The sequence below is a fragment of the Brienomyrus brachyistius genome, chromosome 21 (genome assembly GCF_023856365.1).
Source record: "Brienomyrus brachyistius isolate T26 chromosome 21, BBRACH_0.4, whole genome shotgun sequence".
Lineage (NCBI taxonomy): Eukaryota > Metazoa > Chordata > Actinopteri > Osteoglossiformes > Mormyridae > Brienomyrus > Brienomyrus brachyistius.
This window is the reverse complement of record NC_064553.1, coordinates 4857141-4873648: the sequence shown is the minus strand read 5'-3', so window position 1 is coordinate 4873648 and position 16508 is coordinate 4857141. Positions and strand designations below refer to the sequence as shown.

The window sequence follows — 16508 nt, the reverse complement described above, 5'->3', positions numbered from 1 at the left end:
GCACAAAGAAGCAAGGACCGCGTGGCTACGTTCCCTCCAAGAAACATGCACCACTTGCATGGATGAATAATAATAATAATAATAATAATAATAATAATAAGGGAAACGCAAACACGCGAGGACCACCTGCTCACGCACCCCCAGCGCACGTGTCCCCGCCCACGCGCCCTTGCCCCCGCGCATGCACGCACGCACATGCGTGTCCCCAGTCGGCGGGGTCTTTCGGAGCCCTTTCCCGCCCGGCCCCCCTCTCCTCGGTGCGCCTCCGCAGTGTGGCTCCGTGTCCGCCAGAGGGCACCGCGGTTCCGGTCTGCAGCTGCGCCATTCGATTGTGGAAAATGCCACCAGATGGCGGCTTAGGATTGCTGCTCTTCTGAAAGGCGCGGTTTCTACTCGCGGTCTTATTATTTTTTTCCGTAGCCAAAAAAAAACAACAACAAAAACAAAGCAAAAAAATTAAAACCCTCGACGGTGTAAAATATATCGCTAGAGCGTTTGGTTTTCGCACGGCGCCGGACGGAGTGGCGATGGCCGGAGGAGGTAAGTTGCTTTCCGCGCATGGGGGCTTTGACGCCGGGCCGCGGAGAAGGGAGAGGTGGCGCAGATTAAAGATGGAGGACGGTGAGAGAGGGAGAGCGAGCGACTGTAGGTGGGGGATGGGGCCGCCCGGCCACCATGGGGCGAATGCGCTTTCTTTTCTCTCTTTACGCTCCCGAAGCGTTTTACCTAAACGACTTTATTTGTATTTATTTTCCTCGCCGAGCGCAGGCGGCGGGATGGCGGCGGAGCCCCTGGCGGCTTAGCGCCGCCGCCGCCGTGTTTATTATTTATGCGGGGAGACATTTTTCCCCCCGTCTCCGAAAGGCGGACATTGTCAGACCTCCGTTAGGGTTTCCGCCGCTTCCCTGACCGTGTGTATTTTTCTTACACCGGGGCTCCGGTGCGGCGGGACCCGCAAACTGCACCGAACCGACTCCATTTGGCGGCTTCGGGTTCGAAGCTTTTTTTTCTTCTTCTTCCCCCTCCTCCTCCTCCTCCTCCTCCTCCCTTTCTCCGCCGTAACAAGATTGCCCGCCATTGTGTCCATTAGCGAAAAGCCATACTAGAAACGGACACTTATTGTTTTTTTTTAGTGTTTGACTGAACGGTACTTTTACCCAGAGGGTCCACAACTCCTAGTTTTAACGGCCGAAATGTTTAGCGGGGACAGTCGCGGCTATAGGTGGATGACGAGACGCAGGCGATGTCGCCCCCCGTCCCCTCCTCCTCTCCAAAGACAGTTCGCCATTTACTAGAAATTAGCGCTTATAAAGGGGTGGCACAGCACGCTCAGCCCCTCCCTCCCCCCCTTCCTGTGCACCCCCGGGGGCATGAGGTCGGATGAAGCCTACGGGGCGCCGGTTTGCAGCATGCGGATGGGTGTTGGACTGGACCCGGTGCCGCGGTCCAGGTGTCACTTTGCATTCCCTGCCACTGCACCATCTTCCTGGAAGTGATATGTGATCAGCAGTCACGCTCCGTCCCGCTGTCGTCCATTTACGGGCGTGCATTCAGGTTATTTCCACTCTGGAGGGAAAGGATCCAGGCTGTCGTCAGGCAGGTGACATGGGTCACCCTGATCCAGTCGAGGATCGTGACCCGGCTCGGTCATCTCCCTGTCACCTGGCTGAATGTGACCACATTCATACACAAACTCCATACTTATATTAAAAAATAACAGACCCACCATATTACCTGAGGTATGCAGGGATGATGATGATCCGATTCCAGTGATTGAGTTACAGTAACAAGTAGTTGTGTCTTAATGAGTGCTATCTGGTTCAAAAATCTGAGCTTTTGGCACTATATTTCCTCACATGTTCCATGTGAAGTTTAATGATGAGCATTTGCGTGTGTGTGCACGTGCTTGTGTGTGTGTTGGAGTACAGACCACAAAGTCAGCACTGTCCTGGAGAAGGTTGGGGGAAATGAACTGGGACAGTGGATTGCCATGTTTTGTAGGGAACCAGCAGTCGCTGAACAAATCAGGTTATTCAACACCCTCTTCCCCCTGTGCAGATGAAACTTTAAGGATTATTTTAAAGCATATGGCTGTACAAGCAGTACTTTCAGTTTAAATGACTTTCGGGATTTCATTGATTTGGCTGAACCTGTAGCTTTCGGCCTTTGGGTGTTATTACTTGCATTTATTACCAGAAGCGATGTTTGTCATGTTTGGGAATGGAAGGCTCATAACCCATATTGCTGTCATCTGGTGGTCCTGGTCTCTGGTGTGCCTTTAAGATCCCTTTGAGACACCAGTAGGAGTGCCTCTAGGTGCCGAGAGGGTTTGCTGGATTGGATTATGGAAGGGGCAGTAGCTGAGTCTTTAGGATGCTTGTTAATTCCTTCCGTTCTGTCAGTTTTTAAAGAGCAACGCGTTGATTTTTAGATGATACATTCACAAACACCGCTTTTTGAACAGAAGGAACGGTGACCCAGAGATCAGAATGTAAACAAATACAAGTGAGCCGTGAATATCACCAGAAGAGCTAAGACAAATTTTTCAAGGTCAAATTTCATTTCATTTATTTATTTTGCGAGACAGTAGTCGGTCTCTCTTTTCTCCAGTGTAGATTTCAAATGTAACGATAACGAAAACATCTGCACTGCTAATTAAGCTGCACTTAATTTGCAGTTTGGTATTTACAGTGTCCTACCACAGATCTGTTCCCAGCATGCACCTGGCGCCCAGTGCACAGCCAAGAGTGCGCCAGAGAGTGCCGGCACAGGTCGCCATGGCGAAACAGCCGTTGTCGGATTAACAGCTGTCCTGACTAATCGCATGCCAGGGAAGCTGGAATCTGGTGTTTGACGGAATAGTAGTCCATCTGTTTTTGGCGTGTCATCTAGCAGCTATTCAAATGTCAGCTGGACTTCTAAGAATTGTAAATGTGTTTTTTTTTATTTTTTAAAAAAGGCATTATAGATTAAATCACTGAAGACCTTTGACAATGGGTTGCTACAATGCAGTATTCTGTGGTTTTCTCTTTTGTGTGTTTGTCGTCGTTTCCCTTGAATGAGTATTTCGTCGTTAGTATGTTTCCTCAGAGTACTCATTGTGTGTTTCTGCCTTGCTGATATGTACTGGCATTCGATGTTCCGGGAGAGTCTGGATTGTGTTCAAGGCCGCAAAGAAAATGGAGTGGGAGTGGGGGAGAGAGAGACAGAGAGAGAGAGAAAAAAAATAACGGCTGGAGGCAGAAGGGAATTTTTGTGGCCCTTAAAATGACATGAAAAATCGAGCTCCACGTAGTAATGGGAAAACCTCCTGGCCTCGCATAATCGAGACGGGGGCTTTGTGTTTTTCCATGGCACGCGAGTCGCCATTCAGTGCAGACGAGGCTTTGTCTGAAGGTGCTGTCAAGTACCGCGCGTTTTCTCACGCACCAGTTTCATCTGGATTTAACTGGCTCTGTCTGACTCACAGTGTCGGTGGTTTGTTAGTGGGCCGTGTAGACCCGGCATCCATGGCCCCTGTTCTGATGTCACCTTCCCACTGAGAGTCCTCTGGGTGTCCCGGGCCAGGAGTGATTTGTTTCTGTGGATTCAGAGCCTGCCTTCGACCACCGCAGCTTGAAGGTTTATATGACGGCTGGTCATTTCACTGTCAAGCCGCGTTCCTAGTGTAAACATTCGCCAGTCCCTTCCCGTTGGACAGATCTCTCACCTCTGTGCTTTCAGCAAGAGCCCGCTGACTTAATGGTGACCAGGTGTTTTCTACATGTTGCTTTTAATGCCCCATATGAAGAGGTACGAAGTGGTGTATGTCTGCCCTGTGGATGTGGCGCTGCGAGGATCCTCTCATGGGTGCTGATGCAATTTTGGTTTTGATTTAGCCGAAGTCTTTTTTCTTTTTCTTTTTTTTTTGAACAAGCAAACAGCTTAGGGTGAAGTTACACTGCTGGCTGTACCTAGTTTAGTTCTTTTAGTTAGGGTACAATGGAAGAGTCTCCTGTGGGAGGTCAGTGAGTAACTGTTTGGTCACAAGTCCAGAGTCTGTGCAGCTTGCCCACCTGCTTCCTGGAAGATTAGGTTCTTAGGTTCACTTGTCAAAAGGCAGTAGGCCTTGCATCTGTCATATTGATTTAACTTTTAAAAACTGCAGTATAGCCAAGGGCAGCTGGAACATGGATGCCATGGAACTGTCTTTTGTGTGTGTGTGTGTGTGTGTGTGTGTGTGTGTGTGTGTGTGTGTGGAGGGGGTGATTCTTCAGGCTCCACGTTCCTGATCGAGTTCATCGTAAGCCTGGGCTGACGGGAGAAAATTCCCTATGATGCATGGTTCTTGTGCTCATAATATTTTGGAGGTTTTGAGCTGTGGATGCAGATTTATAGATGCGTTTCTTGGGTGGTTATTATTTGCATCATGTCCATGCTATTTGGGAAGCGGCTTATGAGAAAAGGGGCACGGCACACACACACACACACACACACACACACACAACCACTTTCTTATCATGTAAAGTAACAGCTTTATCTCTCAATCTTTTTGTGTGCTTAAACAGGCAGTTGACAATATCAGTACAACAGCTAGAGCTTGGGTGGGGGGGCTTCTTCTCACGATCATAGAAGAGAAAATGGCTGCCTTGCGACAACCCCCCCCCACCCCACCACCACCACCATACCCCCCCCCCCAACACTCCACAGACTAACCAGCCAGCAACTGTATATGTGCCAGGTGGGAGATTGGCCAGCGTCCCCTTGTCCTTAGCTGATGGGTGCTAGGTGGGGGTGGGAGATATTTCTGGCTTGCATTTAAGGCGGGGGGGGGGGGGGGTAGACATTTCGGTGTCTGTGTGAGTGTTGGGAGTGGTGGAACTAGTGAATCCTGTTGCTAATCGGAAACTGAGAGCACACGGTTTGCCCCCCCCCACCCCCGGGGGCCGAGTGCATTCTCTCTCTCTCTCTCTCCGTCCGTCCGTCTCCATTTTGTGGTGCAGCAAGCAAACCGCGTGCAGTCAGAGCTTTGGAAAGATGGTGCCTGCACATGTGATCCATGTGACCATGACGGGTGGGGGGGGGCACCTGAGGGCAGGGGTCACAAGTCTGCAATGATACTCCTCAGACTTTTAAAGGTGCAGCCTGCATCTGTTTCTCAGTTGCCTGCATTATCAGCCTGACGATTACCCGGTTATGTGGCTTCACTAACAGTGTTTTTTAAAAAATATCAACCTGAGCTTTGGATTACTGTGTTACAAGCAGCTGTATGTAATGACATAACCTGGAGACATGTATCATAGACTTGGAATTTCTGGTTTCTGTCAAGCAAGAATATGCAACCTTTTGGCCATTAGCTGTTTTAATTTCAGAAATCACTTAATTTCTTAAAGTGACCCAAAACCAGATTAGTTCTGATGAGCATTAGATGGCCAGGCGTGCGTCCTGAGTAAACATTTCTTGATTGTGTTTCGGAATTCTCTGGTCTAAATGAATGTGTGATGCACCTGATCTGTTTATGTAAATTTAAGAAATTTAAAACTTATTCTTTTCATTAGTGTGTTGCTGCGCTGCATTAATTGTTCATCAAAAATGTTATATTCTGGGACACGCACGTGCTTAAGGGTTGCATACTTGTGTAGGTGTTAAATTTAAATATGCCCGCATGTTACGAAGGGAAAATAAAATTCCTGCTCAGAATTTGTGCTGCTTGCATTTTTGTGTTACTTTGAAATTCTGTAGACGGCATGGATCACGAAAGATCAAAATGAGGATATGGGGCAGACGAAGTGCTCTTGAGAAGGGGAAACATTATTATTGGTGAATTACTTGAGCCATTAATCTCTCGGGATCGCATTTGTGCGGTCTTGTGCATTTTTAGGAAGCCGTCCAAGCAGGATGACGCCTGTTTTAGGTGCGGTGTTTCAGACTTCTGCCTTCCTGATTTTGGGAGGGGTGCAAGGAGCCCAGTAACTCCGAAGCATCAGTGCAAGCCTGTTCCTGGTACAGCAGCATCTAGGCAAGTCGTGCACGAAGCAGAGAAAAGCAGAGAAAATAACGAACCCCGTTCGTTCAAAGTGTTTTTGATACCAACAGACTGTAGCTTATCTGCTCCCTGAAATAATATTATGAATGGTAATTATTATTATTTATTATGTAGTAGATATATTATTTACACTGCCGCATCCACGCGGTAATGTGTGTGTTTCTGTGGGGGGTGGATAATTTGTATGCTGAACTTGCATTAGGATAAAGCAAGAAAAAGCCATCTCAGAGTTGCATAAAACCCTTCCCATCTGTGCTTGTTAAACAGTTATGATCAGCATTCGGACAACATGTATGTCAGTTACCCACCCTCCTCCGAAACAATTTAAAACTCTTCTATCTTCTTATACTGACATCTCCAAAAAAAAACAAACGTGTGTGTGTTTGTGTGTGTGTTTAATTCTTTGGAGTAGCTCTGTAACACTTGGCCTGCTATCATCGTCAGCATCCCACATGTGCACTTTCGTCTTTTCGTCTTTAAAGCCTCGGTTCGTCCCCAGTGCAACTGCATTCCATTCCATCAGGTGAATGGGCCCTTTATCTCCAGTCGCTGAGAGCGGACAAACGTAGCGCGTCTCTGAGTCCAGTGACAAGGAAGCAGTGAGTCTGTGCGTGTCTGTGTTTACAGGTTTGCTGCACGTAGCTGCGTTTCACTTTCGGCGTGCTCAGTGCTCCATGCGCACGTAGTTGCACGCGGCGCGCGTTTCATGCTCATTGTGTGCCTCACGGCTATCACACTTGTGGTTGTCACTGGTAACGACCCTCCGTTGTTTTGCCAAATGTGGCTCCGATAGATTAAGGTTACCCTCTATGTGTGGAATGTGACAGGTTTACCAGTAAAAGGCCCCCCTTCTGCCTTCTAACACTGTGCAGTGTCTGTGTTCAGGCCCAAGCTTTCGGTTTGTTCGCTCTGCAGCCGCTCTGCTGGAGTGACTGACCTCTGCGTTGTGCGATGTTTTTAGAGCGAGTGCCTTACATTGCTGGTGACCGTGGCAGTTTATTTACAGAGTAGACAAGGATTTGCTTGTTTTGATAGAAGTTTCATGACGATTGCTTAGTAGTATGTCTTTGGAAAATGAAGCAGTGGTACATCTCAGGTGGTACTGATTGATTACCAGAGTGAAGCACGACTGTGTAATGGGTCGTCATGGGAGCGCTGGGTGGCATTATGGTGGCGGTTGGAGACTTAGGTGGGTAGTTTGTGTGGTGTAACTGAGATGTAGAATTCCAGCCTGTGCTCAGCTGGCACCTAGCAGGACCGCTGATGGTTGGCTTTGCATTCCGTGGTGGGCGTGGTCTCTTGGCTTGGGGGTGTGGCCACAGGGACCTGTGATTTCTCATGCCAAGAAGTGCAGCTCCACAAACATTTTGAAGTACGGCCTTTCAACATGGTGTCCGTGCCAGATCTGAGATGAATAAAAAAAAAACCATTGGTGATTCTGAAATATAAACATCTCCAAAGCAGTGCTGGAAGACAGACGGCTTCCTTCAGTTTGGCATTTGTTCTTTTATTGATTTATTCTTGAATTTTAATGTCTGTTCAGAGCTGCAAGGGCAGCTCCCGGCTTGATCTTGCATCAAAGTAATTGGACATGATGATAAAGTTAGTGCTTGGTGTTAATGCCACTGTCACTGGCTTTAAATGAATGAATGAATCTTCTGTGATTCACTCTCTACTACATATTTTTCTGCCACCACGTCCGTTAATGTCTCGCATATGGTCGTTATTGATTGATCAGTCAGGGGCTCCAAAAGTTAGACAAAAGGCTGAAAGGACAACATCCCATTGTTAGCGCTCAGGATACTTCAGCTGAGAACAGAGGGTAGCTTCTGGAAGGAAAATGTTATCTAACGTGCGAGAAGTTCTGAAATGCCGAGCAATCTGCCTCTTCCTTGTGCGTCCCGCTCAACTGAGGAAAAATGTGGAGTCAGGAAGTAGGCAATTGAAAACAAAATTCAATATGGCATGTGTGGTTGCCGGTGCATACCATTTCTGTTGTATACTAAAACGGGATGATATTCCTGGCAGTATTTATATCTTTGAAGGCAAGAGTTTATTGGTTGCATTGCTGATGAAATGCGACAGACGTTGACAGTAATGTCGGGCTCCCTCTGCGTCAGCTGGATGGACAACGGCGATCCACAAAAGCAAGGGCACTGTTCCTCTGTTTAGTGTTGGCCATCGTAGGCAGCTGACCATGTCGTGGGGGTTTGACTTCATAGGACCAGTGGTGATGTAATGGTCTTATTAAAAGAATGCCACAATGGTGCTGGGGAGACAGGATGGTGGGGTAAGCGGGGGGGCTTTCAGTCACAGTTTGACCCTCAATGGTGAGCTGGCTCAGTGTTTGTCCTGTAGGGGCACAGTGCATGAGTGCCCCCCCCCCCCGCCCCCCTCCCAATCTGAAGCACGCTCAGCCACCTGGTTTGCCTGATTGTCTTTTGTATATAATTGGCCTCTCCCAGCTCTTTGGGGTCAGGGGGTGTCATGGAACATTAGAGCCTGTGGTGGGGGCTGGCAGCCCCTTCCCTTGTCTTGGAGCTGTTCATCTTTGGACCCACCAACCCCCATTGTAGTTGGTTGATCATTTTCTGTTCCCCTAATCCTGTCCATATCAGTGTTTACTGTATCTTAGTCCATGTTAAGGGTTTTACATAGCACTGTATTTAGTGGCGCCATTGTCCCTTAACCGCACCACAGTAAGGTCCTGATCCCCCAGCCCTGAGTGTATGAGCACAGAGCCCCTACAGTGTGTAGTAAACATCCCAGTGCTGAGTGAATACTGCACTGTACAGTTACTGTCTCATACCTGGGAAGATGTCATGGATCCTTGCTTCTCAGTTTTATTTATTTTTGTATTCACTTTCTATAATTAAGCCCGCACTGGTTTTCAGTTCATTTTTGTATCTATATCTTCTGAGATAATGGTATAGTGTGTGTGTGTGTGTGAGAGAGAGAGAGAGAGAGAGAGAGAGGGAGAGAGAGAGAGAGAGAGGTTGTGTTTTCCTGGAAGGCACTTAACATGCATGACATGTATTCCAGAAGGCAGGCGTTGCCATGGCAACCCTTGTAGGTCATAAGCTCCACATCTGATTTGATTGGCTGACTACAGAGAATAGCACACTGGAGAGATCGGGGAGCTTGCAAGACAGCCAGTTGCATGCTGGAAGATGCGCTCTCTGTCTGCAACTTTGTACTTCTCTATTCCCCCCCCCCCCCCCCCCCCCCCCAAAATCAATTTGTATAAATGTTGTATTACCTGCCCCCACCCAGTAAAATCTCGGAGATGTAAATGTGAGGTCTCACGGTTTAGAGGTCTGGAGTCACCTTTCCACTTTCTAATGCTGCTCTCAAACAGGAAAGTGGCAATTTACAAACCGCGTAACTGCTTTACCGATATTAGTTTGCACCCAGCCGTCCTTAATATCTTGCGCTTCAGCAGAGATAATGTAACCTAATACGGCCTCATTTTCCTCGCCTGCTTCTACTTTATTTTGTTTACCCGTGTTTTTTTTTATGGTTATTTTTGGTTGCAGACGTTCAGCCGTTCGGTTGATGTATATCTAACCTGCTGGTATGATCGTGTTTTCATTCCGGACCTTGCCTCTCGTGTGGGCCAGAGAAGAGGGCGGTGTGGGACAGGACGGTGGCCACGTTCCGGCTTCGAGGCCCACTTCGTGTCGTCCAATGCACTGGGGCTCTCGTTACACAGGGCATGTCCTGTGTCAGCTGCCTGTGCCTTCAGCTGTATAGCCGCCACTTTGGCTCCTAATATTACTGTGACATCGCTGCCCCGGGGCTTGATCCTGGCAGCCGCAGTGGGCTGGGGGGAGGTGGGAAGGGATGGTACAGTCCCAGGACGACTTCTGTGGGAATGGGACGGAGCTTTAATTCGATGTGTCATGTCGAGGGCCGTCCCTCCGCCCTCCCCGGGTAACGGGAGAGAAACGTCTTCCTGTTATGGTTGGGAAGACCACAGGGCTGACTAACTTATCGGAGGTCATCAGAAGTCTGTTATTGTTCATCATTATTATTAAAAAATGATCCTCTGTCTGCTACCCCAGCTGTGTGTAATTACTGGTACGATCAGCTACAGTTATGCACATCCCGTGTGATGCTTTTAGCTTTTTGTTGGAAAAAACAAAAGGTGGAAAAAACATCAGTCCGTTATTTTCGCTGGCTCTCCTTTCCACATGGAGCCAGGTAGTTAGGCCCTGATCTTTGACTGTCAGGCGTTTCCAGCTCTGTACAATGAAATCTGGGACCTGCTCACCTCATGAAGGACATAATGGACCCTTATGGGAATCAGGCATCTTGATTTGGCTTTTAAGGTTCCTTTGAATGTCTGAAGAAGGTAATCTTCTGCCCAGTTTATGAAACATTCACTGCTTTGTAGTAAAGGTTGGGGGGGCAGTACTGGAATCAACATAAGACAATGACATCTGTGCCTCCAGTGTTCATGGTCCATTGCCCCACCTCATTGAGCTGGGAGTGCTTGACTACATACTCCGATCACGCTGATGACTTTGGACAGAACGCCATGTATTATTCAGCAAAGCAGGAATCCGCAATGCCCGTCTCTTTCGCCAGGGATGAATAATTGAGGCTGGATGGGTGGGCTGGGGGGGGGTGGTCTCCAGGAAAGGTAGCCGGTGAAGATGACAAAGTAATTGGTTTAAGGTCTGAGCCGAGTTTGATGCGTGGGCACGTCTCACTGACTTTGCACCTCTGAAAACTACTGCCATAGGACAGTTGCAAATTATGTGGTTGCTAATTTTAATATCTTGTATTTGTGGTTTTAGGCTTAAACTGTTAGCTATAATTTAGCTGTTGACAGAGATCATATTAAGTTAAGGTATCAAATGCTGGCCAGCCGTGAAAATGCTGCATCGTTCAGTGTTGCATTGTGTGTTAAGTGATTGAAGCTCAGGTCCTGTCGCAGGAACTAACCGATCGAACCATATCCGATGATCTCAACTTTCTGCAGATATTCTCGTTTGTAATTGATAATCGTATCTTGAAACCAGAATCAGTTCAAATGTGATTCAGAAACCCTTTAGACTGCCTGGCAATTTCCTCCAACACCAGCGGAGCTTAGCCCAGCAAACAATGCCGTATTACGGGTTTATCTGGAACATAATTGACAGTTGTGTGATTTGACAATGGCTCCAGTCTAATTAACAAAGTTACTCACAGATATAAATACACTTAGTGCTGAGGTGTGTAAATAAGTGATTGCGTGTTCTGTATCCATGCAGTCAGAACAAAGGGTTATTAACAATTCATACTCTGCAGCCTGTGGCAACCTGGGAACTTGCTGCCGCTGCTTCAAATAGCCCGAAACCATGGTAGTTTGACATAGACGACTCCCAGAGTGGTGTAGGGAAACCCGTTTGAGACTGATGCAATATTGCCATAATCACCTGGTAATAAAATATAAATGCGTATAAATTTACGAAGTGCACGGTAAATTCTCAGGCAACCAACCAGCAACATGAAATGCTGGTTCAGTAACATAACCTAACGGTAGTCGCCCATATTAAGTAGTTTGTAGCAGTGTTTCCATATCTGGCCCTCGGAGACCCACAGCCGGTCCACGTTTTTGCTCCCTCCGACCTCCCAGTCAAGCATCCACATTTTCGCTCAGAAAACATGGGCTGTCTGTGGGTTCCCACGGACCCGATTGGGAAACTGGCTTATAGGAACACAGCACTTCAACACAAGACTTGTACAAATATAAACCAGAGCTTGATGTCAGCTGTCCCTTTATATACCAGTCCTGACCCAGCATGTCATACCATTGGCCAAGCAGCCCAAACATGTTTTACGCTTTTTCTTTTTTTTTTAAGACATTGACCTTTATATTATTTTCTATAGCCCATTTAATAATGGCAGTGAATCACTCCAAAGGTGCACTTTATTCTATCTTAATTATTAAGTGGGTGTATTTTAATTAAGATGTAATGTGCCCAGTTGCTTGGTTCACTATCCCCCATTGTCCCCCTTTTCCCAGCACCTGGCTGTGGGGGCGCTAATTGAATGTCCTGAATTTTATAGGTCGTTGGGGGTGCGGCTTCTCAGGCTGGCAGGCCAAACCAGCAGTTTGTCTTCATTTTATATTCATTTGCTTTAATGCGTGTTTGCCGACCTGGTGTTAGGAGCCGATAAGGCTGCCGGATGATGAGGCGCGGGCCTTAATTAACGAGGCGGGTGGGAACGCATCCTCATCTGGATGTGCGCCAGAGGGATGCCCCGGTGGCGGAAGTCGGAAAAGCAGTCTCCCTTGTTCTATTGCCGGCACTGCTAAGTCTAGGTCGCTACTCCTGGGCCAGGCGCATGTACGTCTGGGTTGGAGGTAGGAAAGCGGAACGAGGCTGCAGTTCTGCTTGTCACACATAGGGGGCAGCGCGGCTGGTGAAGCCCCAGTACTTTTAGGACAATTAATCATTGGCTTGAGATGGGGTATAGATGCTGTCGATCTGACTGACTCTTCTGATGGTGCTGATTCTTCGTATCAGGTACTAAAGGTGTTTTATTCTTACCTGGATTAAGCATTAACAAAATTAAATATGCAGTCCTTCTTTCCATGTGTTTATATTTGCATCCTAAGAAGAAAGCAGTGGAGTTGACCCTCCTGTGGTCTTGCACACAAAGCGCTACACGAGGCTGATTATAGTACAGCGATCCCATCTGATGTCCGAATGGAGAGACTTTGCTCTCATTATGACTCGCTTGATAGTATTCGTGGGGGTGGAGGGGGGGTGGCTGGGAGTGGAAAGCGGTGGAAATTGATGCTCAGCTGTAAATGCAGCCATCGATCACCCGGATTGAGCCCTCCAACGGCGAGGGGCAGTTGTGAAATGAATCCATCACTTTGGTAGGAGCATTCTCACGGTTTGATGGCACCTTAATGAAATGAACAACTGCATTTAGGTGAAATCAGACTGAATCACCTCTTTTCAGTATATGATTTCCATTCAGGGTTTATAGGGTAGTGTCTAGTTTGGTCCCCAGATAGGAGGTCGGATATTTTTGCTTGTATTCTTGCTGTGTGTCCAGCTTGATGCTTTGATACTAAGCTTTGGATCCATGACAGTATTTCCTCAAACTCCAAACCCCTTCCGCTCTCCTCAGATTCCATGCCCCGCTCTGACTCTGCTTCTCTGGCCGACGGCCACTCTGAACGGCCCTCGCCGAAAACGTCAGAAGCTGACTGCTGTGGTGAACGGCGTGTCTGTACTGGCGTGGAGCATCTCCGTGCGAGTCGAGGGGGCTTGTAAAAATCTGGACGGGGGGAATGGAGAAGGCGGGGGTGCACGTTTGGGAGGAGCGGCCCCTTGGCAGCATCTCTCAGCTGCGGCTGGCTCAGGTGCCGCTTCGAACCGCTCCCGGGGGGGTTGTGCCACCTGCACGTCTCCGTGCGTGAAGGAGACTTGGGGCAGCGTGGGAACCACCAAACCCCCACCCCTCCATCGCATCCTTTGCGGTTTCTGTGGGCCCTGTCATCACTTGCTCTGCTCATTTCACACCCTTTTGCGTGGCGATGTCTGCTTGAGTAGATCAAAGCGAAAGGTGCGACCCACTAAACCCCCCCCCCCCCCATACACACGCCATGTGGGTGACAGTTATGGCTGTACCAAGCCCAGCGCCTGAATGGAGAGATTAAACGTCGTGAGTAATACCATCCTGCTTTGCGTGATCGTCCCAACACCCTGCCTCTAAGGTACAAGAAGCAGCTTACCTTCAAGAGCTGTTATTTATATTTAATTATTTTTCAAAGCATTAATCACGGGCTGATCATTATGTTTGTGAACTGACTTGGCCTGCCTGCCACTTTCTGGCAGAGAGGACTAAATATAGACTGCCCAGCAAACCAGAAGCGATGGCAGAATGCCTTTGGAGTTGTCATTCCCCCCCCCCCCAGTGTAAACAGCCCCCCCCCCCCCCCCCCCCCCGCCATTCCATTAAAAGGCTTTTCTGAAGGTGGCAAGCCAAAATACGTGGGGTCATTTGGGGTTTGCTGGGTGACACTGGGCCGTCAGTTCAGCTGGCTGGGATTTCCCTCTGGCTCCTCCTCCCCCTCCAAGGTGGAGCAGTTTTCCTGGGCACCATCAGTGCCCAGCCTGGCCGCATATCCTCACTGCTCGCGAAGGGCTCGTCTCACGGCTGCCACAGCAGCACGTCGCTGTCAGATGCAGAATGCAAGGGGTCTTGCACACCTGCAGAGAAAACAACTCTCAACTTTTGTTTTGCTCCTCCACCTGCTGTGTACAGCCATCTAGTGGCTGCCTAGACATTACCCCCCCCACACTGTGACGAGGGTTCATTTCATGGGTGCATTGGACTCCATCGGGAATTTTTGCGTTAATGATATAGAAACCAAAAAGGAGGCTACGCTGAAATTGTAACCCGAAGGAACTGCGACCTTTTCCCCCCACTTGGGGAATGGAAGAGCTTTCTCACTCTCAGTTGGGACTACGGGTGCTATCTCAGGCGCACAGCACACTGATGCTGTGGGAATGACTTCATACTGTGCGTCTGACACGTCAAGGGATTGCCCTGGGGGATTCCCCTGTGCCGGCACCGAGCCACAGTGCTTGTGGTCCTCTCACCGCCATACTTTAATTCTCACCTCTGAGATACCGGCATGGACCAAGGTCCTTTCCGCAGGCAGCATGTGGGCTGATGACATTTTAAATTAAAACTTTCTTAGCCTGCCCCCTACTGTTGCCCTTGCGAAGTTTTCAAATGTCTTTCAGCTCGTTCTCTGCTAAGGCACCAAAACTGCTTGTTTTAAAAAAAAGACATTTGTGGTAAAAATGAAGCCGGACGTTAAAACGACGGGGTTGATGTCCTGCCGCAAGTGTTAGAGTTCTAAAAGCCATTGTCACCTGGCTAACTTGTGATTCCCGTTACTTTTTGTAAAAATACTTTGTGGTTTATACTGCCCCCAGTGGTCATGCCAGAAACCTTGTTCATTGATAATTTTTAAATGGCCAATCGTACATCCATGTAAGTTTGACTGTCTGTATTTGGTCACCTCGGTTTATTTCATTGTCTCTTCTTTTTAGGGTTTAGAGTTGATGGTGGGGGTAAAAAAGAAAAAGCCTTCTGTTATTTTTTTTGGCTTTACGTTCTGCTGCTCCCTCACTTTATTCTGTACATATATTTACATTTTCTCTCTCTTTGACAAACTCCCCATTAACCCAGTTTTTAAAATCCCTTCCACCCAATTGTAGTTTGTTAGGTGTTCATGTGGGAGAACTGGGGATATCTACTGTACATGCATATTTAACTGCTCAGTGTCATTGTGTTCATTGATACTGTCTGTTGAACTAGGTCAGATTATAATACAGTTAAACCAGTTTTGGGGGGAAAACACTCGACTTTAGCTCATCATTTTTGTTTTAAAATTTTGAAGGTAAAAGTATGCTAATGACTGGAGAAGTTTTTTTTTTTTTTTTCCTGCCTGATTTGGATGGTTGCAGTTCAGTGAACTGCCAGTTGGTGTCTCTGTTCTGCCCGTCTCGATTTCTTTCTCGGAGGGAAAACCAGACATGTGCTTGACTGGAAAATTGGTGTCTGAAGGTGCTTAGAAGAATCTGTGACACTTGTCTCGTGCATGCAGTGTGTGCAGTGTTTGTTTGATGCTGTCGTATATGCCGGTGTGTTCTGAATTGTACCTGCAATTGCTGTATTGGGGAAATGCTGAATCAGTTGAAAGTTTTAGGTCTTAGGGGGAGCGGTAGCTGCGTTGGCGGAGTTTACGCGCAGCTGGGAGTTACCGGAACCCCTTTTCTGTGCACCTTTGCGCAGGCTGTGTGATGTGACCATCCTGGAGGTGACGTGAGAGACCCGGACAACTTCTCCTGCACATCCTTACCAGTGACCAAGACAAAGGCTGTGTGTCCCTGATCAGGCTCCCAGAAAACACAGCTGTACTTCGGAAGGGCTGCAGGAAGCTGCTGGGGGGGAGAAGCTTTCCACGATGATTACATCGGAGTTGCCAGTATTGCAGTGAGTATCCGCTTAAAATCGTATCCACTCCGCCCCCTTTCTTTGAACGTCTTAATGGGTTTGGCTTTGTGTGGCTGCAACTTTGTTTGTCTTAGAATACTTATAGACGTTCATTTTTGTGAGTGGCAGTTTTCATTATTTTTATACTATGGTAATATTCTTATATTTTGGATATTATCTGGACCATAGAGTTAGTCTTCGCTACGCTAGGCCTCCTAGGTGTGTACATGTATGCGCACGCCGTCCTGACCATAAGTAACCTGTGCCAACACACATACACACATAGGGACTCTACCAACGAGCCAGGCCAAGCGGAGGCCGTCAGCCTGGGTGTCAGTGAACTGGAAGACACCGGCGAGGTCAAGGGCAAGAAGAAGAGGGGCAGACCAGGCCGGCCGCCGGTACGACTCGCCGCTTCGTCGGCTGCCGGGGGTGCCGGTTCATGCTGTTTTGCTTTGTTTATCTT

General features: G+C 48.1%; 1 protein-coding gene across 2 annotated transcripts in view; it reads left to right on the top strand.

Annotated features, from left to right (window-relative positions):
• The first annotated feature begins 266 nt into the window (after positions 1-266).
• stag1a (stromal antigen 1a) overlaps positions 267-16508 on the top strand; it is a 29051-nt gene continuing 12809 nt past the window's right edge. For both annotated transcript variants that reach the window (XM_048988835.1, XM_048988833.1), the window contains exons 1-3: positions 267-540; positions 15842-16042; positions 16329-16443. In XM_048988835.1, the coding sequence (XP_048844792.1) occupies positions 16014-16042; positions 16329-16443 (144 nt within the window). In that variant the 5' untranslated portion in view covers positions 267-540; positions 15842-16013. The remainder of the gene's footprint in view (positions 541-15841; positions 16043-16328; positions 16444-16508) is intronic.